Genomic DNA, 27918 nt, shown 5'->3' with positions numbered 1-27918 from the left:
ATAAATAAGGCAGAGGTAAACAAAGGAGCCTCTAAACTTGAGGTAAGTGGTTTTTCAGAAAGCCCAGGTATTCTGAACTATTAGGATATAACTTAGCTGCTCTGCATACATATACTAACTTATTTACATGGAAAGCCAAATTATGGTTAAGTTGTTTGATGGCTATGAATTAACAAGTACATTATTTAGATGACCAAAATAGATATAGTCATTCATTTATACATTTGGGAGATATTTCTTAAGATAGTATATTGGTGGTTAGTAGGACCAGATGTTTGAACTCTTTTTTTTTTAAATAATATATTTTATTGATTTTTTATAGAGAGGAAGGGAGAGGGAGAGGGATAGAGAGTTAAAAACATCGATGAGAAACATAGATGAGAGAGAAACATCAATGAGAGAGAAACATTGATGAGAGAGAAACATCGATTCGGCTGCCTCCTGCACACTCCCTACTGGAGATGTGCCCGCAACCAAGGTACATGCCCTTGCCTGGAATCCAACCTGGGACCCTTCAGTCTGCAGGCCGATGCTCTATCCACCGAACCAAACCGGTTAGAGCATGAACTCTTTTATTGATTGTTTGACAAATATGTAGACTTAAACTTGGGAATCACTTTCCCTTTTCTTTCCAAACTTATATACAGTTATTTCAGAAAATTTCATTTCTCTTACCATTTTTAATGTCTTCACACCATTTATAATCAAAACCTAGCTTTATTTAGGCCAAAGTAAAATCTATTTCCCACAAATTCTGAAGTGATATTACTTAGGGTTAAAAACCAGAACCAAAATCTTTTAAATGTCATTACTTAGAATTGTGTACAAATTATACTATTTATGATCAAAGTTATTCCTAAGAAAAATTAATACTAGTGGTTTATATAGCAACCTTTTAAGCTATACATTTCCTTTTTCAAGCTTCAGCCTCTTATCAGACACTCAAAAGAAGAAAAATGTGGTTAGATGACTCTTCTTTGATGATTATATGATTCTAAAATGTAAATACTTAATATTGACTTATTTACTGTTTTTCTTCAGGTTCCAGCAACACGTTATACGTACACACCGCTGAATGAACTCAAAGGTGGCATGATTGTCAATGTCTATGGTGTTGTGAAGTTCTTTAAGCCTCCATATCTAAGCAAAGGAACTGGTAGGTATTAAAATTGGTCAAGATTCTAATAAACTGGCGCTCTTTTATTGGTTTCAGGAATACAGTTTCAGTATCCTGTCTTAGAAGCTCAAGTCATATTTACAATTGCCAACCAACACTTATGTGTTGGCCTGGGGCTTGTGGGCTGGGGTCAGCTCCTGTGTTGAGCGCCTGCCCCCTAGTGGTCAGTGCACATCATAGCGACTGATCGTTCCTTCGGTCGATTTGCATATTAGGCTTTCATTATATAGGATAGACAACACACTTTTACCTTGATTTAATTCAGTTAAACTAAATCAACATTACTCTGTTTAATCTAATCTGAAACATTATTTGTAAAAGGCATTATTCTATGTGGTTAAGAAGAGAAGAGCACTGCCAGTTAAGCTATGCTTCACTGTCAAATGTAAGATGTGGTCAAATTTTAGATATGTTAAAAATGTGGATCAGTGGTGGTGTTGATGAAGTACTTTACTACCTGCCAGGAACTGTGGCTCATGTTGGGAACACAAAGATGTTCTCACTGAAATCATATTTTTAAAAGATTTTATATATCACATTATGGATGTGCAAATTTTATTATGATAGAATGAGCTTGAAGTGTGCTCTTTAGTGGGGTGACGAGGGAAATATCTTATTTTCATATGGTCAACTATTTTGTTAATGTGTAATGTAAAGACAGTCTATATGAAAATGGTGAAGCCTGCTAGCATAGAGATGAGAAGTTTGAAATAGGTGTTAACTAAGTCTGAAGACCACAAAGGGGTGTTTTATTGGAAAGCCTGTTTTAGCGGAAAGAGAAACAGTAAACATTAAAGTTAAAGCAGATAAATGCTTGTTTAAATATGTATTTTTCACATATTTTCATTTGACTTTATTTTTTCCAAGTCTTCATTTCCCACCCCATCATACCATTTGAGATACATTTTTGCATACTTTCATCTTAGTAGTGTCTTCTGACCATCAGATTTTTTCCCTCTCTGAATCTTACATGTGCTCATTCTGGGAATTTGCTATAAAGAAGTGATAACTTTGATCCTCCTCCATTTGCAAGTGTTATCTGGCTGGCTGTAATTGGCCTGCCAAATTGAGGATAAGCCACATTGCTGGTAATAATGTCCACTGAACTTGCTTAAAGATATAACTTAAAAATTTTTTTGCACTTGATATGTTGCTAATTCTTATCATTAAAAGTTTTTAGTAAATTAATCAGTAAACATATTATCAAAAATAATAAAATGATAGTAATATAGAATAAAAGTATAACTTTAAAAACATTGATAACTCAATATTAATTTTAAATAATTAGCATAATAAATTTCTTCAACAATGTTATTAAATCATGTACATATAATGAAAGCATTGGGGAATTATAATATTTATTATCCTATGTAATAAAAGCCTAATATACAAATTGTCCCCTCGACCACGAGTTCGACCGCTCGCTATGACATGTGCTCACCACCAGGGGCTGGCGTGAATATGGCATGCGTTGGCGACGCAGCGCCGGCAACAGGCAGCAGTGAAGGTGCTGCTGGCCCCAGTGGGTCCCGACAAGGGTGGTGGGATGGTGGAGCGGTGGAGCAGGTGAGCAGGCAGGTGAGCAGGCGGCACCAGGCCAAGGCAGGTGCTCATGGGGGCCAGTTGCCCCACAGACTGTGACCAGTGGCAGGAGGCAGGGTTGCCGCCTGGCGCCCAGGCACTGAGGGAGCTGGACAGGGGCCCAATTGCCCCGCTGATCGCCCCACAGATGGCGACCAACATCCATTACAGAGAAAGGGCAAATAACAATATTAAAGTATTTCTTCTAATTATTTTCCTTTCAATGTGCACAAATCCGTGTACCAGACCACTAGTATATTCATAATTGTCCTGTATGTCTATCAGATATGTTTAGTTGGATCCAATCCCTTATTTAAAAAAATCATGAGCTCTAGCCTGTTTGGCTCAGTGGATAGAGCATCAGCCTGCGAACTGAACTCCCAGGTTCAATTCCGGTCAAGGGCACATGCCCAGGATGTGGTCTGGATCCCCAGTTGGGGACTTGCAGGAGGCAGCAGATCCAGGATTCTCTCTCATCATGGATGTTTCTATCTCTCTCTCCCTCTTCCTTCCTCTGTGAAATCAATAAAAATATATATTTAAAAAAATCGTGAGTAGTAATAAGCCATCTGTTGTGACAAAGATATTTCTGTATTTATTATGAGGTAATAAATTAAAATGTCATCAGTTTTATCATTCATATTCATTGAAATACTACTAGCAAGATGGTAAAGTTTTAGAACTGTCTATGTTGTAACTGTAATTACACCTATATTTTTATTTCTGATGATAGAACCCATCCTTCAACATGCTACAGGTGAGTCAAACAAATAGCACTGGTTTTATGTTCAGGAAAGGAACCCCTTCATTAGTATTAGCACTGAGAAGTACCAGAATAAATATACAGGAACAGTCCACAGCTGTGCCTTTTTTATACTATGCTAGAGGCCCGGTGCATGAAAATTCATGCACTGGAGGGGGGTCCCCCAGCCTGCCCCCTCTCACAGTCCGGGAGCCCTCAGGGGCGGGAGGCGACCCGGCAATCAGGGGAAGGCGACACCCCGTCACACCTTTGTTGCTGCCACTGTTGGCAACGCAAGCCTCAGGCGGCCCTGGGGCTGTGGGGACTGGGCGCTGCCATCTTTGAGGGCGGGGCAGTCAATTAGCATATTCTCTCATTGGCTGTGGGCGCCACCATATTTGCAATGGCATGAGGGTCAATTAGCATATTCCCTCTTTATTAGATAGGATAAAGAATCCTATCTAATAAAAGAGAAACATGGTAATTAGCGTACATCCGCTACCCTTCCCATTGGCTAATCAGGGCAATATGCAAATTAACTGCTTGGCTAATCAGGGCAATATGCAAATTAACTGCCAGCCAAGATGGCGGCTGGCAGCCAGGCAGCTTGAAGCTAACATGAGGCTTGCTTGCTTCAGTGACAGAGGAAACCAACGTTCCCCACCTGCCTTGCCGGCTGCTGAGCTTGCAGTTTGAAACATTGTTACAAATATAGAAGCTAAACAAAACCCCCAAACCTGCTTTCAGCAAGCCGGGATCTCAGAGCTGGAGTAGATACAGTGTTTCAATTTTAGAACCCAAACAAACCAGATACCTGCTTTCAGCAGCCTCAGAGCTAAAGCTGGCCCAGAATAAAAAAAAAGAAAAAAGAAAAAAGGAGCGGTTGGGAGCTTCAGTCACCCGCCAGCCTGAAAACAGCCCTCAGCCCCTCACCCAGACTGGCCAGGCACCCCAGTGGGGACCCCCACCCTGAAGGGTGTGTGACCAGCTGCAAACAGCCATCATCTCATCCAGGCAGGCCAGGCAACCCAGTGGGGACCCCCACCCTGAACTAGGACACCCTTGAGGGCAAACCAGCCGGCCCCCACCCATGAACCAGGCCTCTATCCTATATAGTAAAAGGGTACTATGCCTCCCAGCACTGCGATCAGCGGAGCTGAGAGGCCTTCCGGCACCGGGATCAGTGTGACGGGGCAGCGCCCAAACCCCCTGATCGCCCTGCGGCTCTGTGTGTGACAGGGGGCAGGGCCACAACCTCCCTATCTGCCCTGCTCTGTTCGTGACAGGGGAAGGCCTCCCAACCCCCTGATCAGCCCTGCTCTGTGCCTGATAGTGGGGAGCTCCCCAACCGTCTGATCGCCCTGCGGCTCTGTAAGTGACGGTGCGGCGCCCAACCCTCCCCTACCCCCCCCACGGGCCCTGCTCTGTGTGTGATGGGTTAGAGCCATAACCTCCCCATCGGCCCTGCCCTGAGTGTGAGAGTGGCGGCGCCCCAACCCCCTGATCCGCCCTGCTCTGTGACAGGGAGCGGTGCCCCAACTCCCCTATCGGCCCTACTCTGTGAGTGACAGGGGGGAGCTCCCCAACCCCCTGATGGGCCCTGCTCTGTGAGTGACGGGGCAGCGCCCCAACCCCCTCATTGGCCCTGCTCTGTGCTTGACGGGGTGGCGCCACAACCTCCCCATCAACCCTGCCTTGAGTGTGACGGGGTGGTGCCCCAACTCCCCAATCGGCCCTGCTCTGAGCCCGACCAGGGGCTGCACCTAGGGATTGGGCCTGCCCTCTGCCACCCGGGAGCAAGCCTAAGCCAGCAGGTCGTTATCTCCCGAGGAGTCCCAGACTGCGAGAGGGCACAGGCCGGGCTGAGGGACGCCCCCTCCCCCCCGAGTGCACAAATTTTTGTGCACCGGGCCTTTAGTTATTTTATAATACACATCTAAATATCACATATAATGTACATAACTACTTATGTGGAGGAAAATTATCTTTATGCCACTCAAATTTAGGTAGGTTGAAAATAATTTATTCTGTTATATATCATTAGCTGGAATTTTTTATTAAAATTATTTTATTAATGTTACATTCAATGTATTAGAGGCAATTTGGTACAATTTAGCATCCTTTTTGACAAAATTTTTTTAGAGACTTTTCTCTCATCATTAGTAATAATGATTACATATGACCTGTAGCAGACTGCAACCTTATATAAGGTATCAAATGCTTTATTTCCAAAGCTTTATATTCAGTCTTGAAGAAGTTGTAGATTTAATTTTTGCAGAAGTTTATCAGTCCTGTTGTTAAAAAAGCTACAGATATGTTTTTTATTCAATTGTGGTAACATTCATTATGAAAAACAGAATTTCTCAGAGATTATGTAAACAGCAAATATTAAAAGATTATTGTATTATCAAAATTGATTTTGATAATGGATCATCAGTGGAACATACTGTGGCCTCTTTCAAATAGGAAGACAGGGTCATTGCTGCCTTCATAGTATTTTGGGATTTTATAGCAATTATCTTCTCTGAAAGCCTCACATTTACTTTTGCTTTAGAGAGCTGGCTAAATGGAGTAAAAAATGCAATTTTTTGTCTTGTACAGATAACATTGATCATATTCTTTTAGATAACACGTATAGAGAATTTTAATTTTAGCTTTTTCTCAGATTTTAAAAAATTGCTTAGTCCGGCCAGTGTTGTGCAGTGGTTGAGCATTGACCCATGAACCAGGAAGTCTCTGTTAGATTCCCGGCCAGCGCACATGATCGAGTTGCAGCCTCGATCCCCAGTAGAAGGCGTACAGAAACATCTCTCTCATCATTGATGTTTCTATCCCTTTCTTCCTCTCCCTTCCTCTCTCTGAAATCAATAAAAACATATTTAAAATATAAATAAAATAGCTTAATTTTTTTAAAGCTTGAGACATTTTCTTTTTTTTTTTTTTAATTGATTTTTCGAGAGAGGAAGGCAGAGGGAGAGATATAAACATCAATGATGAGAGAGAACCATTGATCAACTGCCTCCTGCACAGCCCCCCCCCCCCCACAGGGGATTAAGCCTGCAACCCCGGCATGTGCCCTGACCAGGAATCGAACCGTGACTTGGTTCATAAGTCAGTGTTCAACCACTGAGCCACTTCTAAACCATAAAAGTCTCTAAAGTCATGAGGAAGATTTTCTCTATGAGGGACTAATTTCACTCCCACCTTCTGCTAATGATGTCTTTTAAAATATAAAATTAAGACTAAAAGGAGTTTAGAAACAACATAGTACTAAACTACAGTTGTAAATGAAACATTTTGTTCTGTGTAATTTGTATTGCCTGTATTCTTCAGGGGCATGACCCTCTAAATATTTTAGTTCTTATTTACTAAATTCTGTTATGTCTTTCATATTGATTGTTGTTTACATTTACAGGATGCCCTAAGTGTGATGTAGTATCTTCTCTGTTGTATAAATGTGGAATTAAAAGTGGTACCAGTTATGCTATATTGCAGTAAAACTTAATAACAATGGGCAGCTGGCCCACAGCCATGTTTGCCTACCTCTGATTTCATTAATGATTATGGTTTTCATCACATTTTAGAAGGATTCAGACAGTAGAGTGCCTGTATTTATATTTGCTCCCTCTGAAGTTACAATTAAACTCCAAGTTTAAAAAAGGTCTGATTTTAATGTCAAATAGAAGGAAGAGGAGATGATAGTTAACAAGATATGCTAGCTAAACTTCAATGCTGAGATTTGGATGGTTGATGCTAACTGATTTAACCAAGAAGATAATTTTATTTTGATGCATGGGGACAGCATACACAAGAAACACCATATCCCAAAGTCTCTATTCTGTTTGCAGTCAATCCTCATTCCCATCCCCAGTCCTAGGCAACCACTAATTTTCTTTCTGTCTGTGTATCTTTCTGGATACTTCATATAGAAGACTCACAGAACATATAGGCTTCCCTTCTGGCTTCTTTCACTTAGCGTATGATTTGAGGTTCATCCATATTGTAGCAGGTATCAATTTTTATTACTGAATATCAATATACTTTTATAGGTATTTTAAAATATATTTTTGTTGTTTGGTCTTTCTTGTTTTAAATACAACCTTTGTGAAGATAGGGACCGTTGTTCGTCTTTGTAATTCCAGAATAGCAGTTATGAACTGTGAACTCATGGAATACCTATCTGTGTACCTGCCTACCTATTTATTTAATCTCTGTCACTATATATATCAAAAGATCATAGTGATCATGCTTTCTTCTTTTTCCTGCTTCCCATGATCGTTTACAATATAGTAAAAACACAAAGGGAAATTATATAACCTCACACCAGCCTATTAAAGGGAGTACTGTTATATGTGTTGTATAATGCTTCCTTGTGAAACAAAGATTGTAGCGTATAGTATGACCTTGATTCGGTGATTTGCCTTCATAGCTTTTACTTGAATGTTTCAATAATAAACTTTTATAGGAGCGGAAAGCTGTAGCTGAAATACTGATTAGTTTAAAAGCAGTGCTATAGTAGATGAAATGGTGAAGTAGCTTTCAGGAGGTATTTTTTGTGGGGGTTACATAATTTATCCATGGATGATTCTTTGATTAAGGACCTTGCTTAGATGTGCTACCAGCTTTTTCTTATAATAAAACTCCAAGGCAATTTACACTTAATCATACTGAGGAAATTAGGTGAATTGCTCAAGATTACAGAGCATAGGGCTTAATTTATCGTTTGTTATCTTTTCCATATTTATATCAAGTTACATGAAGTATTACCTAAGTGTTAAAGTAGTTAAGTACTTCGTCAACAGTTTAAATATAAAGTCTTACTAATGCGTTAAAGTAGTTAAAGTCATTACTGTAAAGGTCGAATATCTTTTTAGATATTATGGACTCTTTCGGTAAAGTAAGAATACTGACTTATAAAGGTCTTTTTACTGTTTCTACCTTCCCTGCTGATGTTAGCTGTCGAGAAAATAAACTGTAAATTTATCTTCTTAGCCTTTTAACTTTATTATTAAAATGCGAAGTTATAAGTTATCCCTAATTCCACAGGTTAATTTTTTCTTCATTTGGGGATAAGTGAAAAGTGGATCATGGGAAATTAATATTTTCATTTTATATAGTCATTATTTAAGGATTATATATGTATGTATGTTTGTTTGTATTTGGTAGAACACTGCTTAGAGTAGTTAAATAAAGCTTATTTTAGTAGTTTGCCTTTTTAGTATTTGTTAAAATGGGTAGCTTGTGCCCAGCCACTGTGACTCAGTTGGTTGAGTGTCGTCCCATGCATTAAGAGGTCATTGGTTCCATTCCTGGTTAGAGGCAGCTGATGGATGTTTCTTTCTCATCGATGTTTCTATCTTTCTCTCCCTCTCCAATCTTCTAAAATCAGTAAAAAAAAGTGTTAAAAAATAAATGGGTACCTTGTTTTCCAGTCATGTCATGGATCTATTGCCAATTGAAAGAACTCAAAAGCTATTTAATATTTCATTTAGATTGCTACTTTTCTTTATTGTTCTTGAGTGCAAATTATTAGACAGATTTTTAAAATGACACTTGTTTTTTCAATCTGAAATTGTGTTTGCTTCTCAAAAGTATATTCATATTTAAGTACAAAATCAAAGTATATAAAATGGTATTTTATTTTGAAGTCCTCATTACTTTATAGATAATCTTAGGAGATTCTGAGAGCGTCCTTATGTTTAGTTATGCCATCCCAGAGAGCTTGCTCTGCAGCAGGTAGATGATATTTTGAAGAATACTGCTATTGTAAGTCTTTTTGGGCCTGCAGCTCAGTAATTGAATAGAACTGGTGTGTGTGTGTGTGTGTGTGTGTGTGTGTGTGTGTGTGTGTGTGTGTACCTGCAAGGAAAGTACTTATAAAGTTAGATTTAATATACTGACAAACTTCGCATGAAGAAACAGATGACTAAGATCCCATATGTATCTTAGATTTTTAAAAGGTATGGTAGATCCATATGACAATGGCAAGCAAGAATGTGTTTTATTCTATTTAAAAAAGTAAAATTTATCTTTTTTGTGATCTTTGGAAGACTGCTAAGATAGAAAAAATGTCATGAAGTAACCTCCTTACATTTGATAGAACTACTAAAAAGGGAAACTCAGAAACTAAACTTGGGTTCAGTGGATCCTGCTAGTATAACAAGAGATGAACATATAATATCTTTTTTTAAATTAAGGTTTTGTTTTTATTTTTAAGTTCTTTTTTTTTAATGTTCTCTGAATTGTTTCCCCCTCATAGAATCAGGTTTCTCTTTTTCCATCCTCCCTCTTTACCTTTCTTCCCTCTTTTCCCTCCCACTTCCTTCCCCTTTCTCTCCAATCTTGCTTTCATCTACTCATCTCTCTCCTCTCCCGCTCCCAGTGTTCTCCCTCCTTCCCTTCCTTCTTTCCCTCCTTTCTTTTCCTCCTTCCCTTCCCTCTTTCTTTCCTTCCCTCTTTCCCTTCCTACCATCCTTTATTTCTCCTCCTTTTCTTCCTTCCCTCCCATCCTTCCCTTCCTTCCTCCCTTCTTTGGTCCCTCCCTCCCTCCCTCCCTCTTCCCATCCTTCCTCATTCCCTCCCTCTCTCCGTCCCTCATTCCTCCTTTCATTCCTTCCAGTTTTGTTTCTGGTAATTGCTGTCTTTACATTTTAAATATGGTCTAGATATGGTTTATTTGGGGTTGTAGACATTTGTATATGAGTAGTTTATTCTTCTAACTTGATCTCTTCCTTGCATGGGAAACCTGATGGAAACAGTACTTGCATAGGGTATTGATTGAAAATGTCAGCCTAGGGTGGTGGGAAGAGAGCTGTCTGTCAAGCTGTGGGCCCACTAATATGACTTGACCCAAGTCAAATCTCTGTCCATCACCATTATCCCCCTCCTTTCCCTCGCTCCCCCTTCCCCTTGGCAGTCACCACACTATTGTCCTTGCCCATGGGTTCTCTTTTTTTGCTCAGTCTCTCCACCCCTCTGGACCCCACTCTTCAGCAGCTGTCAGCCAGCTCTCTCTGAGTCTGTCACCTATTTTGCTTTTTAGTTAATTTTGTTCATTAGATTCCACATTTGAGCGAAATCATCTGGTATTTGTCTTTCTCTGGCTGGCTTGTTTCACTTATCATATGCTATCTAGGTCCATCCATGCTGTCACAAAGGGTACGATTTCCTTTTTTATGGTGGAGTAGTACTCCATTTTGTAAATGTAACACAGCTTTTTTATCCAGTCATCTACTGATGGGCATTTGGGCTGCTTCCAAATAATCTTGGTATTGTAAATAAAGCTGCAGTGAACATAGGGGTGCATATATTCTTTCGATTACATGTTTTGGAATAAATTCCCAGAAGTGGAATGGTTGGATCATAAGGCAGTTCCATACTTAACTTTTTGAGGAACCTCCATACTACTTTCTGTAATGGCTATACCAGTCTGCATCCCTCCAACAGTGCTCAGGGGTTCCCTTTTCTCCACATCCTCGCCAGCATTTGTTGCTTGTTGTTTTATTGATGATAGCCAGTCCATCTTATCCCGTAACCATTTATTTTTCCATCTTCCTAAAACATATTGATATCCTTTGCCCTTTATTTTTCTCTTCCCTTCTCATCTCCCTTCCCTTCACTGTTCTGGGTTATTCTTTTCTATTTCTATGTTGTAATTACTAGGCTCTTGGGAAGGACAGGAGTCAACATATTTTTTTGAGTGTGCAATTTTCTGAAACTTGTATATTAAAAGGCAGCATATGTTGCAGTTTTACTACTACCAGTATTTGAAGTTATTGTTTCCATTGCAACTCAACTATCATTGTTTTCCAGTTTAAATTATATAAAATATGTCTTGATCTAGTGTGTAAACTCATAGATGTACTAGTAAATCATTTCCCATTTGAGTTTGTTGTTACAATTTTCAATGTATTGTTCGTTCATTGGAATTACATATTTACTGTGAAATCCTAGGTTTTATAACCAGTTCTCATGGGACCTTTATGCAGTATATTGACTCATCTTCACATTTGTTGCAAACATCTTTTAGTCTTTTGCTTTCACTCTAAAGTTGTTTATTTTATAAATTAGATTATATTGAATGTTTTTGTCTGCATCATAATTTTAAATTTTGATAAGTTATTGCCACTCCAGATAAGTTATATTAAGTAAGATTTTAATTTTTGTTTTACCAAATTTAGTTTTTATGAAACACTTGTAAAATAATTTTGTAGTGCATTTTGAGAGCAAAGAAAATGCCTCTGTGCTTTTATCTTATTCTTAGAATACTTAAAGACATAAAGTTGGTTTGATATTTTGAACTGAACATATTCTCATTTTGTCAAATCTTTTGAAATAATAAAAGTCAGGTAAAATATTCTTGTGTTTTCCAGATTATTGTTCGGTTGTTACAATTGTGGACCAGACAAATGTAAAGTTAACCTGCCTACTCTTTAGTGGAAATTATGAAAGCCTTCCAATAATTTATAAAAATGGAGATATCGTTCGCTTTCACAGGCTGAAGGTATAATTCATACTGTCTAGAACTTATATTTTTTAAGAGAGCACTGTATTCACTAAAACTAGTTAGCACTAATTACGTGGTTGCTTCGTTAGAACATGACATCAAGCATTTTCAAGAGATTAGAAGAAATGTAAGTCATATCAGACTTCAAATAATGTATATTAGAAGACCTCTTTATTTGAGCAAGCTGCCTGCCTTTCTTCCATGCAAATGTGTTAGATGCCATGATTCAGACTGGTTGTGCTCTGTCTTCTTGCTTCTAAATGTAGATCGATGTTTTAAATGTTTTCCATGCAGAGTTTAAGACAGAACTTTGTTTTAAAAAAAGTCTTAGGTCAACAACAACAAAAGTGTACAAAAGATTGGGAGATTGTATTATTCTTTCCTGATTGTTGTATTAATTCTGGTACAATGAAAGGATTGAGAAATTAAGTATAAAATCAAAACAAGTTGATCAAATGTGTTAAAATGTGAACAGATACTTAGATAATTTTAAAGTTCTGCTAGCAGTTAAATAATTAAATATAAGAAAACCTTTGATATAAAAGTAAAGCTATTAAGTAGTATGTGTGTTTTTTAAATCAGTTTTTCAGCATTTTAATATTTTCAGTCCCTTAGGTTGTAAGCATTTTAGTCCCTCATCTTTTCCTCCTGTTACATGGGTTTCCATGCAACCCCTTCATTTTCTTGGTTGTCTTTTTTTCTAACTACTTCAGTTTGTTTGTGTCCCTCATGGTCAACATGATACCCATAAATGAGCACAATATTCCAGGTGTGTTCTGTTCTGTGGTGGGCATTACATCTCTTGATTTATCAGTACTTTTCCCCTAAGAATAGATGAATAGTAGAGAATATGTTCATAAAGATAAAAATGAAATATAATAGCACTATATTACAGTTTTATTCAAATTTCACAAAGTAGGTTATTTTTCACACACTGTGGGATCCTGTAATATTCATATTCATACAGCACACCCTACACTTCTAACGTTTCTAGTTTCTCTTCTGTTGTTGAATTGAAGTAGAATATACATTTCCTGGTTCATATTCATAGTGTAAGCATATTCATAGAACTAGCACTCTAGAAACTTCCTTCATATCCCCACCCAAGGTTGTCATTAACTTTCTCCACCTTCAGTAGTAAATAGTCTTGTAACTTTTAACAACATGTATTACTTTCATCTGTGTTTGTTTTTTTTATATAAAGCGGCTAGATTATAGTTTTTTGCTTTTTATTTAATGTATGGTTTGTGTTTGTTTTATTCAACCATATTACTGCGTATAGTTTTATTTTGCTCATTTTCATTGCCAAATGGTATTCCATTGTGTGACTACATCAACATTGTTGATTTGATTCTTGGGATCCTCTACTCTAGCGGTCGCCAGACTTTCAGACCTCACAGACCACCAGTGGTCCGCGGGACACCGGTTGGCAACCACTGCTCTATTCTACTGATGAATCCTTTAAATTATTCTTTATTTCAGTTAGTGTGTGCTTGATTTCTGACTGGTCCTTTTTCATGTGTTTGACTTTCTCACTAAGATACTTGAAAGTCTCATGAAGGTCTTGAGTAACCTTATAACCATGGCTTTGAATCCTGTATCCAGAAGTTTGCTTGCTTCCATTTCTTTCATTTGAGACATGTTTCTTTGTCTCCCAATTTTGGCTGCTTCCTTGTGTTTATTCCTATGTATTTGGTAGAGCTGCTATGTATTTTGGAATTGGTAGAGTGGCTTTGTGTAGTAGGTGTCCTATAAGGTCCAGTGGCTCAGCCTCCCCAGTCGCCTGAGCTGGGCTCTCTAGGGACATCCCTGTGTGGGCTGTGTATACAGTCTTGAAGTTGAGCCTTGATTGCTGTTGGCATCAGTGGGAGGAATTGACCTCTAGGCTAATTGGATGTGAGGACCAGCTGTGACTGGTGGGAGAGCTAATGTGCAGGAAACACCCTGGGGCTTTGGTGCTCACTGAGTCTGCCCCTTGAGTGTGTTGCTTATGGATGTGTAGAGTTGTAATCTGCTATGGTTTGAAGCTGTCCACCAGGTGCACTAGCTCTAGGGCCTCCAGGGAGGTGCAAATTCAGCCATTGCCTGGGGCCACCTTGCAGGAGGTATTTGTATTGGGCTTGGAGGTGCCCAGGCGAGGCCCAGCTGTGAAGCAAGGCAGTCTGTTGCTTGTGCCAGGTCTTGGGCCTTTTACTGATAGGTTTGGGGCATGCTGACCCAGCTGCAGCTTGTTTTAGAGATTTTAGCAAAGTCTAAAGCCTGAGCAAGGATAGGCCATTCATATGCAAAAGCTTCTACAAATAGGTTGGGTGGGGCTGCAAATTGGATGGAGTGGGATCTCAGGGAATTGTCAGGGCGGAGCAAACAGCTATGGCTGCCAGTCAGCTCTGTAACCAGGGAGGTCCCAGCACAGAAACAGTGATTCCTGGGACCACCTCCCTCTGGGAGAAAGCCTCCAGAGTTCCTGTCCTAATGCCAGACAGTCCAGTTCTTCCTCGTGTGTGTCTGGGTCACCCAGAGCAGCGATTGCCAACCAGTGGTCTGCGAGGTCCAAAAGGTTGGCGACCACTGCCCCAGAGCCTCACCCTACCACTGGAACTCAGAGGAAGCCGGACCTTGTAAATTCAGTTTGTGAGCTGGCCCTTTAAAAGGAACACCTGGGTCACCAGCAGCCTCCATGTCACTGAGCCCCAGTCCCCGCTGATTTTTACAGCCCATAGTTATGGGCACTTCTTCTCCCAGCTCTGGGACCCTGGGCTGGGGTTCTGGTGTGGGCCTGGGTCCCCTTGCTCCTCACACGGGGCCTCCATAGGGACGATCTCTCTCTGGATTAAAGTGGCACACGTGCGTGCCAGTCCAGCCCGTTCCGCACATCCGCCTCTCCTGCCAGTCTCAGTGTGCTTTCTTCTTTACTTCCCCAGTTGTAGGGCTTCAAGTCAGCCAGCTTTCGGGCGGTTCTGAATAATGGTTGTTCAGTATTTTGATGGGAGGCAGCAAGTACAGGCGGTTACCTCCACCGCCATCTTGGTTCTTTTACCCAGATGTTAGATTTTAAACCCAGACTTTAAAAGAGTTATAAATATTTTCAAAGAAATAAGCAAATATATTTAGTAAATCACATGAACATTTGCTTAATGCAAAATAAGAAATTTCTGTAGAAAAGTGGAAACTGAAAAAGAACCTAATAAATTGAGTAACTGAAAGGAGCAGCAAATGAAATGAAATGAAAAATTTACTGGATGGGCTAAACAGCAGTTACAATAGGATCGGTCAGTTGAAATTATGTGATCTGAAGAATAAGGATTAAAGAAAAATTGACAGGCTTTTAGGGATCTGTAGAATAATATCATACAGTAGAACATGACATTTGAGACAAAGGAGAAGAGACCGGGAATAGGAAAAACATAGAAATAAGGGACCAGAATTTTTTCCAAATTTGATGAAAATATTGACTTACAGATCCAAGAAATTCAGTACACTTTAGGCATGATATACAAGGAAAAGCACATCTAAACAAATCATGGTGACATTGAAAAAGATAAAGAAAAAATCTTGAAATCAGCTGGTAGAGAAATGATATATTTCGTATTGGGCGACAGTGATACTAGTCATCTTTGATTACTTACTGGAAATAATGACATCTGAAGAATAAAGTAATGGTACATTGTAAGTTATAATAAAAAATGAATTTACCCAGATTTTTTTTATAGAGAGAAAATATTCTTCACAAAAACGGTAAAGACATTTTTATATAAATGAAATTGAGAGGATCCATAGCTAGCATATCTTCACTATAAGAAAGTATTCAGGGCAAAGAAGAATACTATCAACCAGAAACTGGATCAATAAAAAATGACCAAAAAATAAAAACGAAAGAAATGGTTAATGAACAAATATGAAAGACAGTGTTTTGTATTCCTATAATTTAACTAAAATACATATGGCTATTTAAAAGGAAAACTTATTTTGGAAGGTGAAGTGTGTAAAATATGTAGAAAAGCATGACACCAACAGCACAAAGGATGGTGGGATGGTTAAACGGAATTATACCACTGAAAGACTGTTACCTTTAGGGGTTATTATACTTTCAGTAAAGAGTGTAAATGGGATAGGAAAAGTGGGAAATGGAAAAGAGGAAGTGTTCCAAATTGACTGAGATGTTAGGATTCATCCACAGCTAAGGAGCAGTCAGTGGGACGCATACTAGTATTGTTCAAAATAAGACAGGAAAGAAACAATGGAAGAAATTATAAAAGGAAAATATGATAGTAGACTAAATATAACCATATCAATAGCTACTACGTTTTCTTGTGAAAGAAAAAAATTGACAGATAAAAAGCAAGAACCAAATATATCACTACAAGAAATAAATATGCAAATAAGTTGGAAGCAGAGCTGTAGAAAAGATGTGATATACCAAACAAATAGTAAGTAAAAAATAAAATAACTATTAATATCAGATAGAGTTTACAGAAGATCAGAATGGGGGAACATTTCACAAGGTCACCAAAGGGTTGCTTTGTAAATACATAACGATCATAAATGCCTCAGTTGCATTTAATTCACTTCAAACTTACATTTTGGGTGTTCTAGTTTTCTCTAGTATGCTCATAAATAACTGGCACTTGTTGTTTTTCCTTCTGTAAATTCTGTCTTAAACCTAATAAATGTAAAAGAGCAAGCTTGGTAGGATTAGGGAGTCTAACACCTAGTTCTGTAGAAAATAGAAATAGATTTTGCATAGTGTTTTACAGTTTACATGGTGTTTGTGGATCTTGATAGAACCCAGTTAATTTTATAATTCATATACTAATTAAATGAAATACTAAATAATTATGTCTTCTGTTAACTATACTGGCAAGATTTTATGATGTTTCTGATGTTCAGCCCCCAGGTTTTGCATCAGTAAGCAGTTCTCTGTGTTTCTGTTTTGTTTTCTACTTCGTCCCCTTTTCTTAGATCCAAGTATATAAAAATGAGACCCAAGGGATCACCAGCTCTGGCTTTGCGTCTTTGACATTTGAGGGAACTTTGGGAGCTCCTGTTATACCTCGTACTTCGAGCAGGTATTTTAACTTCACAACTGAGGACCACAAAATGGTAGAAACCTTACGTGCGTGGGCATCTACTCATATTTCACCTTCTTCAACGTTAGTAAAATTGTGTGATGTTCAGTCGATGCAGTATTTTGACCTGACTTGTCAGCTCTTGGGCAAAGCTGAAGTGGACGGAGCATCGTTTCTTCTAAAGGTAGGTATTTTTAAATACTTGCAATTATTAATTAGTACCACCTACATGCCTTTAAGGTACTTATGTTTTAGCATTCTGATGGAATAATTATATATACTGCGTGTTATATGATGAACTTAAACTCCAACTTACCATGTTTGTTAAGCCTGGAAATTCATGCAACTCTACTCCTGCATTTCTTCTTTATCCTATGTCTAGAGAAAAATGGTATTATGAGATCTACATTTTAAATGTAGTATACTCTATGTTATATTTATTTAGTACGAATAAAATATGTATTTTTATTTTAGTACTATGTATTTTTAGCACTAACAAAATACATATTTCTTATTTTAGTACTAAAAATATTACTATTTTTTAGTTGCAGTTCTACATATGCATATTTTTGCTTCCTTGTCAAGGTAGCCTTCTCATTTACTTTCGTGGCCCTCTGATACCACATTCTCCTCTAATGTCATTTCTCTGCCTGCTTCCTGGGTAGATCACAGTTTTGAAGTGTTCGTTGCTCTTGTGTTTTTAAATCAACAGAATTTAAAAAGTGACACAAGACCCATCTAGTCTTTGTTTACCACTCTCCCTGTTAAATCATGAGTAGCTTTTGAAGAAGGCAATTGTCTGATAATATCCTCACCTACGCATCCTAGGCAGGATGCATTTAAACAAGCACTGCTTCAGCCTTGCTCCTGTGGGTTTCCTTAACTTCTGGCCCTTTGGAACAGTAGGGGAGGAAATGGATTGCAGTAGTTCTTGGACCAATATTGGTTTAGCATTATTATCATTTATATCTTGCCCATATTAAGGAATGGTGAAGATATAAATCTTTGAGGAAAATGTGAAGTTTTTAAAGTTGATAGTAGCACATGTTTATATACACATTAAATACTCTGACTATGTAAATGCATGTTATTGGCTTAGTATTCACAAGCAAATATCATTTATGTGTTCCTAGTACTTACAAGATATGAAAACCCCAACAATAAACTAAAAAGCTATTTGGATTAATAAAAATTATTCAGTGAGCTAAGTGGTTTAAAACATTAGTAAAATATAGCTCTTCTACATATCAGTAATAAATAGAACAGATAATTGAACAAAAATCTTTCAGCCCTGCCAGTGTGGCTCAGTGGTTAAGTGTGGACCTATGAATCAGGAGGTCGCATTTCCATCCAGGTCAGGGCACATGCCAAAGTTGCGGCTGCCTGGATCCCCAGTAAGTGGCATGCAAGAGGCAGCCAGTTGATCCTCTTTTTCATTGATATTTCTATCTCTCCCTCTCTCTTCCTTTCTGAAATCAATAAAACTATATTTTTAAAAAATATCTTTCAAAGTCTCAATGACTGTAAAATAAGAAAGTTCATGTAAGAAATATCTGAATTTCTGTGAGGAAAACTTTACTAAGGAGCTTTAAAGAAAACTCGAACTAATAAAAGATTTTTGATTTTTTTACTAAAGTGTTTTAAATAAAGTAAGGTTTTAATTAAAATCACATTGTTTTTTTAAATTGATTATAATTCTGAAGTTTATTAGAAACAAATGACTAGAAATAAAACAAGAAAGGCTTGCCAAAGAAAGCTAAATGGGAGCTGTCTATCAGATATCCTATCTAATAAAGTGGGAATATGCTAATTGACCCTCACACTGTTGCAAAGATGGTGGCACCCACAGCCAATGAGGAGGGAATATGCTAATTGACTGCCCCACCCTCAAAGATGGTGGCACCCACAGCCAATAAGGAGGGAATATGCTAATTCACTGCTACACCCTCAAAGATGGCGGTGCCCACAGCCACAAAATGGCCAGCAGGGGAGGGCAGTTGGGGGTGATCAGGCCAGCAGGGGAGGGCAGTAGGGGGCGACCAGGCTGGCAGGAGAAGATAGTTGGGGGTGACTGGGCTGGCAGGGGAGCGGTTAGGTGTCGGTCAGGCTGGCAGGGGAGTGGTTAGGGGGTGATCAGGCTGGCAGGCAGAAGCAGTTAGGGGCAGTCAGGCAGGCGAGCGGCTGGGATCTAGCAGTCCCTGATTGTGAGAGGGATGTCCGACTGCCAGTGGGATCGGGCCTAAACTGGCAGTCAGACATCCCCCAAGGGGTCCCAGATTGGAGAGGGTGCAGGCTGGACTGAGGGACACCTCCTACCCCCCAGTGCACTGATTTTGTGCACCAGGACTCCAGTTTAAACATATTATGCAGTTATAATAATTAAGGTTATAGTAAGACTGATCAATGGAAAGAATTAAAAACCTCAGGAACGTCCTTATACCTATGGTAATTCAAAATGTGATAAAAATAACATTTCAAATTGGTAAAGAAAGGTTGTTAAAAGTCTGATTTCTAGGCAATTAAAACTAGAGCATAAAAGCAATGTAGCGACACTGTATCCTCTCATTTCCTCCTTCAAAAGGCTTGTGGATTGGTCTGTAAAGACATTTTAAAATCACAGAAACAGTCTGCACAAAATGGAAGAACAAATTACAAATGGAGAGTCATGTTTGTGCATTGTGATGTTACTGCTCCCAAAGTAATTGTTCTGCGTCTCTGAACTATTTAGGAAATGGAATGAGTGACACAAACCCATAATTGTTTATTAGAAACTTGCACTGTCACCAGCATTATTCAGTCCTTCCTCTGTAACCTGACCCTGGCAGACATCTTCTGTTTAGCAATGTAGTGTTTTTTATTCAAGTCGAACTCCTGACATGCAGAGACATTCCCACTTGATACCCTTTTGCAGCACAGCCCGGGCTGGCTCTTGTCTTAAGGATGGGGCAGCACATGCGGGCCCTCTTTATCCGAGTGCTCCTGACACAGCAATCAGTATCCCTATTCCTTTTCCAGCACCCATGACGTTCATGCATTTGTATTGGTAACATCTAACATAAGCAAAATAGTCCTGTCTGTACATTTAAAGGCCTTTTCCAAATTGAAACAAACTGAACAAACATTCCTAAAAGCTAGGAATTTATACTTAAGAATATTAGCAGAGGCACTCATAAAAGTTTATATATGTAAGATAATTATTGCTAAGTTATTTGAAATAGTATGAAAGGTTTGAAACAACTCATATGACCAATAAAGGGTTTATTGGTTTAATAAATTTGTGCATCCATACCAGGAAATAATGTGAAGCCATTGAAAATTGTATTTTAGAAGAATATTTAAATTTCCTGATAAATTTCTCAAGAATATACTAAGAAATGAAAAACAGAATATAATGCCAGTTCGTTAAAAAATAATAATACAATACATAAATGCATAGGAGAAAAAAGTATAAAGTTCAACACTATGTCTTTTCTACGGTCATAGTAGTTTGAACTTTTTTCTGTACATCTTCATATGTAGTCCTTTTACAGTCAGAGAAGGTTATACATCACATTTAAAGTTTAGCAGATATTTGGGAGTATACATTTAATTACTTTTAAGTTACATTGCCAGCCAGTAGAACTCCTTTAGCCTCCACAGTTTTACGAACAGGTCATTCAACTTCGCTCTGCCCTCTTCCGGCAGGTATGGGATGGCACCAGGACCCCGTTTCCGTCCTGGAGAGTCTGCGTACAAGACCTTGTTTTCCATGGTGATCTAGGTCATATCCGGCGGCTGCAGAGCCTGGCAGTAGACATTTTAGTCTATGACAACCATGTTCAAGTGGCAAAATCTCTGAAGGTGAGGTTGAATAGCGAGCTGTTTGCTTTTTTTAAATTTTCATAAATGGGGGTAAATCACATTCATAGATGATATTTGAGGTCTAGAAATTAACTCCAAATTTATATTCTTTAATATTTAATTTGTAAAATGAATGTTCATAATAATTACTAGTGTACTAAAATATAATGGCTTGAACAGCTTTTTCAAAGTAATGTTTCCTGAATATCTTAAATCTGTATGCAATATTACTATAAAAATAGTAAAGAAAAATTTTGTTGTGTATGATGTACTGCTTTAAAATGACAGGATTTATAAAATATTTGTATATTTAAACATTGAGCTTTGCTAATTTTCAGTTTGATAAAATCTAGTCTTTGTACTTACTAATTTAAGAAATTATTAATCTACCTCTACCATCATAAATTGTGTGTCTGTGTGTGTGTACTGTACAGTCTATTAGAATTTGCTCACTGTTTTGGGGATATAGCTTTAGGAAAGCATATACTGTTTAGGTAAGGTAGTTTTTGCTTAGTAATAATATATTTTAAGGCATATTTTCTTTATTTTTTAATATCTTATTTGCAAGTGTTCTTTCCAGCAAAGAATAGCATCATTAATAACAACAGTAATAATAGTAATATTTGTTAAGCACTTCCTCTGTATTTAGCTTTATCCTGCTCAGTAGATAACTGTCATCATTTCCATGTTACAAATGAGAAAACGGACACACTCAGAGAGTAAGTCCAAGAGCTCACAGCTACTTGTTGAAACCAGTATTTGAATTTACACTGTCTGTTTCCAGAGCCAATCCTCTCAACCAGTATAAAGAAATGATTTCCTTTATTGCAAATAGCTCCCATCCCACCTTTAGGGAGTTAGGTACACAGCTTACTTACAGAAAGTTATACAACCAACTTATAGGAAGAAAACTAAAAGTGAATTGCAATTTTTAGAACTGAATTTTAGTGCCCAGTTTTCCTTTGTAAATACATGTTTTTGGAGAAGGAAATATTTCCACTTGCACATTGTGTTACACATAAAGCCCACTCAACCCAAATCAATAAATTAGATTAAGTCAGGCTCCAGGATGGTGATAACTACTGCACTTTCTTACTCCTTTATGCGTGTGTGTTCATTCATGTTCTGACATATTTGAGAAAATTAACTGTTGGAGGTAGATCTTTGATGCTTTTCCCTCATTTTATCTACATTGATTCGTTATTTTAACAAAAATGTAATGTTAAAGCTAGTGCTAAAATCTTTTAAAAATATAGATTTCTTTTATAAGTGAAAATGATACACATTTTAGATCTGTTTTCAAATGCCCTTGTCTTTGCCTGTGCTGCTTCTGCATGTCTTTCTGTTTCCCTCACTTGTCCGGACTTTCTTATCCAAGTCCTGAGCAGCACCCAGCTCAGTGCTTTCCGTGTAGTAAGGATGAAAGCATAGTATTTGCTGGTAAATGAGTGGATGAGCAAGGACTGTGAATTCTTTTTCAGTTTTTCCCTCTCCCTTTTTGTCTGCTTCATCTCACCCACTAGAGGGTGCTGTGAGCACACCATTAAATATTGAGCTCTTAGGTTTTTTTCTGAGAGAGGACATATGTATCTGCAGTGTAATAGTAAATGAAGAGGATTTTTCTATGTATAAGTAATATAACTGTAGTATTTTATTAATGTACATTGACATCACATTTTAATTTTTCTGAGACAACCTCTATATCAACCATTTCATATTAATTTAAGAAATCAAGACAGATGACATTGATACAAATGAATTCTTATCAACACTTGAGGGTAACTATTTAAAATTCCATTTCTATACCGAAATACATGGAACACATTTTTACTGTTTAGGTACAGTTAAGAAAAAATATATATTTTTTTAAATAAAGAGGACAGTTAAAGCAATTATAAAATAAATATAATTGACTTCTATTTATAACACATTTTTTACAGCATAAGTTGCCCATAACATTTTTTATATATCTTGTTTTTAAGTTATCTCATTGTCTAAGCATTTTACACAAACAGACAGTTTAAACCTTTTATCTGGAAGTTAAAGCAGTGTATATTCAATCCCCAGTCTTATCTTGACACAATTTTAAAATAATCATAAAACACGTAGTAACAATTTTGTTTAGCCTTCAGTGACTCAAGAGGTATAATTTGGACATGTGTAGATCTTTAAAAATATTAAACCTAAAGTGAAATTCATGAGAGTTTATAAGGAATCTTTAAATTATTTCTAAAGGGATAGTGATTTCTTAATACCTGTACTTGCTTTGCTTTATTTTTAATGTTTCTGCATTGAAATGGGCTTTTGTAACAATTTTTAAAGTAGTTTTTGTAATTGTTTGGTTCTGACACCATCACTTTTATTTCTGGAATCTTATCACATTCCCGACAAAATTAAGTAATATTTGTCCATTATAATAGAGCATCTGGCATATTTCCTAGTATATTTAGTAAGCTTATAAAAATACAATGCTGCCTCCAGAAGGAATTTCTGGAAATAACAATTTGTCATCTTTATATAAATAAATTCTCTCTTGGTCTTTAAATTTTGTTTTATTTTGAAATACAATAATAGAGAAGATAGTATGATAAACATTGATATGCTTACCATTCATACTTAACATTTCTAAATGTTTTGTCACATTTATTTTAGGTACTGTTAATTTTTAGAACTAAAACTACATACTGAACCTTCTTTGTATCTCTGCTTATTCTCATTTTTGTAGGCATGAATACCCATGTTTATTATACTTTTGTCTGAAAAATGTATATTGTATATGTATCATTCTGTAATTTGCTTTTTTCCTTTGACATATTTTTAGGATTTATCTATGTTCATACATATATCTGCATTATACGAGACTGTCTTAATTGTTGTACCTTTATTTTAAAATGATATTCCATAATTCAAGACCCCCCTCGCAGTTGTCTTCAAAATTGACTTGTCTGTTCACGGTTATATACATTTTTCAGAGCAGCTTTTTACATTTCATGAAAGACATTGGGGATTTTAATCTATATTCCATTGATTTTTAAAGATGAATTAATCAAGGGGAAATTATCTTTATAATGTAGAAGATTTTTATTCATGAATATGCTGTCTTCCTCCTTGTGTTTCGGCCTTCTTTAAGTCCTTTGTGGGACTTATGTGTACTGTACTGATATATTATGTATATTAAAAAAAGTCATCAATTATAATAAATGTTCAGAAAAGTCAGATAAAAGTAAATAGAAATAGACTGTTTTATATTTTGTTTCAGTATCTTACTTTGGATATCATGAGGAAAATCAGTTCCTTTTTTTTTCTTCTTTTTGTGTTTTCCCTCTCTGACCACCCTGTTCCACTGCCATGAAGTAGATGTTAGTGGAAGAGGTCAGAGAAGAAAAAACTGCCTTGCCTCCTCCTCACAAAATCCATTATTGGATGGGAAAAACTCTTGTGAATGAAGGAGTAGCATCTGGGAGTGTGGGTTATACCCCTTTACTTTTTTCTCCCACTTCTCCCCTCCATCAAATCCAGAGGTTGGGGAGGAGAAATACAATTAACTGAGACAGCAATAAGCAGAGATGGCAGATTGGTTTACTATCTCATCTTATTTATTGATTTACTAGAGGCTCAGTGCACCAGATCCATGCACTGGGGCAGGAGGGGGTCCCTCAGCCTGGCCTGCACCCTCTTGCAGTCCAGGACCCCTTGGGGGGATGTCCGCCTGCCGGCTTAGGCCTGGGGATCAGGCTTTGCTGGCAGGCGGACATCCCTCTCGCAGTCCGGGGCTCTCGCAGTCCAGAATCCCTCGCTCCTTACTACCCGCCTGCAGCAGAGGTGAGAGGCTCCTGCCACCACTGCTGTGCTCACCAACCCTGAGCCCAGCTTCTGGCTGAGCACACTCCCCCTGTGGGAGCGCACTGACCAGCAGGGGGCAGCTCCTGCATTGAGCGTCTGCCCCCTGGTGGTCAGTGCACATCATAACAACCAGTCGTTCAGTTGATTTGCATATTAGGCTCTTATTGTATAGGATTATTGATTTTTAGAGAGAGAAGTTGCCTCCCATAGAGGATCAAACCCGCAACCTAGGTATGTTCTCTGACTGGGAATGGAGCCACAACCTTTTGGTGAATAGGATGGTAGCCCAACCAACCAAGCCACCTGGCCAGGGCTTCTTTTTTTTTATACTTCCCCTTATATAGCTTTGCTGTTGCATAACATTTCACCACTGTTACTCAATTCTGAACTTGAAGTGAAAAAGAGAATTGTATTCCTGCAATCATCAGCAGTCAAGAGTGCTGTTTTATGCAAATAAATTAAATTTCCAATTTGGTAACTCCTTTTGTTTATAACTCTTTATAAAAATATGATTTAGGTTATATAGTTTCTACTTTTCGTGGGTGTCAATTTCTTTGACAAACAATCTCTATCTGCCTCATTTTAAGTCTTCTACATTAAAAGTATAGCAAACACTCTGTAATTGAAGGTATTTTTAAGATTATGCTTAACAAAACTTAACCATAGAAATTAACTATAGAACATTTAGTTCCCAACTATAATTGGTTTAATCTAAAAGTTTTCATAGAACTTGTGGGATAAGGGATGTATTGTTCTGATATAGTAGCAGATTTTAAATTATTGTATACTATTCTTATGAGTATTTTAGTGATCAGATTTAATTAAATCTTACATTAAAGTAGTTAAAACAAGTTATTTTCAGGAACCTTAATCAAATAGGTTTATTAATCTTAATTTATTAATCAAATAGAGGGCATAGGCTTGTTTTAGGTCATTTATCAATGCTAAGACTCAATCTTTCATACTTTAATACAGCCGTGGGCAAACTACGGCCCGCGGGCCAGATCCAGCCCGTTTGAAATGAATAAAACTATTGAAAAAAAAGACCGTACCCTTTTATGTAATGATGTTTACTTTGAATTTATATTAGTTCACACAAACACTCCATCCATGCTTTTGTTCCGGCCCTCCGGTCCAGTTTAAGAACCCATTGTGGCCCTCGAGTCAGAAAGTTTTCCCACCCTGCTTTAATATCTCTGAAGTAGAAATGACTTATTTTTAACATATATATGTATGCTATATATACATATATATATATATATATATATATATATATATATATATACATTTTGGGTTTGATACGGTGTCATTGGGGCTGATGTTCAGTACACAACCTACCAGTATAACATACCAGTATCTTTTCTGGTATGTCATTGGCCTTTCTAAACTGCCCTGGTGGTTGGTCTGTACCCCATATGGTTGTTAAATATTTTGAGTACTAGAAATGGTTTGGTTTTTCTCCATTTTCTAAAAAAAATTAATAATCTCTTTTTAGGTTGGAAGCTTTCTTAGAATTTATAGCCTTCATACCAAACTTCAATCAGTGAATTCGGAGAACCAGGCTACATTGCTAGCGCTAGAGTTTCATCTCCATGGAGGTACCAGTTATGGTCGGGGAATCAGAGTCTTGCCAGAAAGCAACTCTGATGTGGATCAACTGAAAAAGTAGGCTTATTAGACATCTATTTAAAAATTGTAAATAAGGTATCAATTAAGCAGATTTTCAAGACAATACTATTCTGGGGTGGTAAGGGGGAATCTAAAAGGTTCCTTGTAATTGATCCTCATAGCCTTCTGTGGCATTATCCATTTTTTTTTTAGTGAGGTGAACCAAATAAAACAAATGAAGTGATTGTAGGTTCAAATAGCTAAAGAGTAGCAGAGCTGGGATATAGTCTAAGGTTTCCACTTCAGTATGTACTTACCTCTATTCGTCTATTCTTGCACATATGCTCTTCTGTCATTTACCACATTTTCCAAGGACAGCAATGAAGAGTGGAAACGAGCTTAGCTAAAGTTGGAAAATTGCATATATATCTAGCATTCCAAATATACTTGATCCTGATATGAAAAAGAAAATGGCCTTTCTAAAGTGCCTGTTGCTGATAAAATAGGTAACAGAAGTGTTTTAGGGTGTCATATTTTTAAAACTTTTAGATGTTTCCAGAAAGTGGGTAGTACCCTAAGTCCTATATGCAGTTCTTTTTCCTGATGTGTTTGTAGTCTCTGTGTATAAGAATTTTTGACCAGTATTCTAGAGAAATAAAAGTAAATCTTCTGCATATCTTCAAAGAGTTATAGAAAATATCCCATTTAGTACTTTGAAATGATGTAGATATTTTCTAAATATTAAAATATTGAAAGCAATGACTTTAAAATCCATTAAATTTGCTATTTTAATAATCTTAATATGAGTTTCACTACTTTATCATGTTATATTTTACTTCTTGGCTCTAGAGTGAGATTGTTCTGACTAAGAATGTTATCCATTAAATTACAAACTTATTTTTGTTCACAATATTTCATCATCCCAATGTTACACTTGTATCTTCCTAGACTCAGTGTTTGTTTTTTTTAAATTTTGAGGACCCTTGGAACTCTAGATATATAGACCTTCTATGGAGAAATGAATACACACACAGAATTTTTTATACAATTTTAGTGAGTTCTTGGTTCTTATGGGTAGAGCTAAACTGACCATATTAACTTTGTTTCATGTGATTTTAACTTACAGTCTTCCAATTATAGGGCTTTAGAATGTGCAAGTTTGACAGCCAATCAGTGTTCAGATGGTGTATGTCAATCGGAATGTGAGGACAGCTTTCCAACAAGTAAGGACAATTTTTAACGTTCACAGCTTAATCTCTGCCAAGTAAAATGGTTTTATCAACATTAATTCTCTATTTTATTATCTTCCTATATCTGTCTCTTTTTTTAAATCCTCACCCAAGAAGTGAGGATATTTTTTTTCATTGATTTTTAGAGAGAGTGGAAAGGGGAGGGGGGAGAGAGGAGAGAGAGAGAGAGAGACAGAAAGAGAGAGAAACCTGATGTGACAAATACATTGAATGGTTTCCTCCTACACACATTCCAACTTATTTTCTGTCCTAGCATGTGGTCTATCTTTGAGAATATTCCATGTGCACTTGAAAAGAATGTATAT

At 37.4% G+C, this 27918-nt stretch overlaps 1 protein-coding gene across 1 annotated transcript in view; it reads left to right on the top strand.

The window, feature by feature from the left end:
- POT1 (protection of telomeres 1) overlaps window positions 1-27918 on the top strand; it is a 78725-nt gene that overhangs the window by 14768 nt on the left and 36039 nt on the right. Inside the window, exons 7-12 of the mRNA XM_081102564.1 lie at window positions 1042-1156; window positions 11873-12003; window positions 16966-17256; window positions 20757-20912; window positions 26251-26420; window positions 27504-27586. Of these exons, the coding sequence (XP_080958690.1) occupies window positions 1042-1156; window positions 11873-12003; window positions 16966-17256; window positions 20757-20912; window positions 26251-26420; window positions 27504-27586 (946 nt within the window). The remainder of the gene's footprint in view (window positions 1-1041; window positions 1157-11872; window positions 12004-16965; window positions 17257-20756; window positions 20913-26250; window positions 26421-27503; window positions 27587-27918) is intronic.

The sequence above is a fragment of the Myotis nattereri genome (genome assembly GCF_964212035.1).
Source record: "Myotis nattereri genome assembly, chromosome: 11".
In the NCBI taxonomy this organism is placed as follows: domain Eukaryota; kingdom Metazoa; phylum Chordata; class Mammalia; order Chiroptera; family Vespertilionidae; genus Myotis; species Myotis nattereri.
Note: the sequence above shows the minus strand (reverse complement) of the source record. Positions and strands in the feature narration are given on the sequence as shown.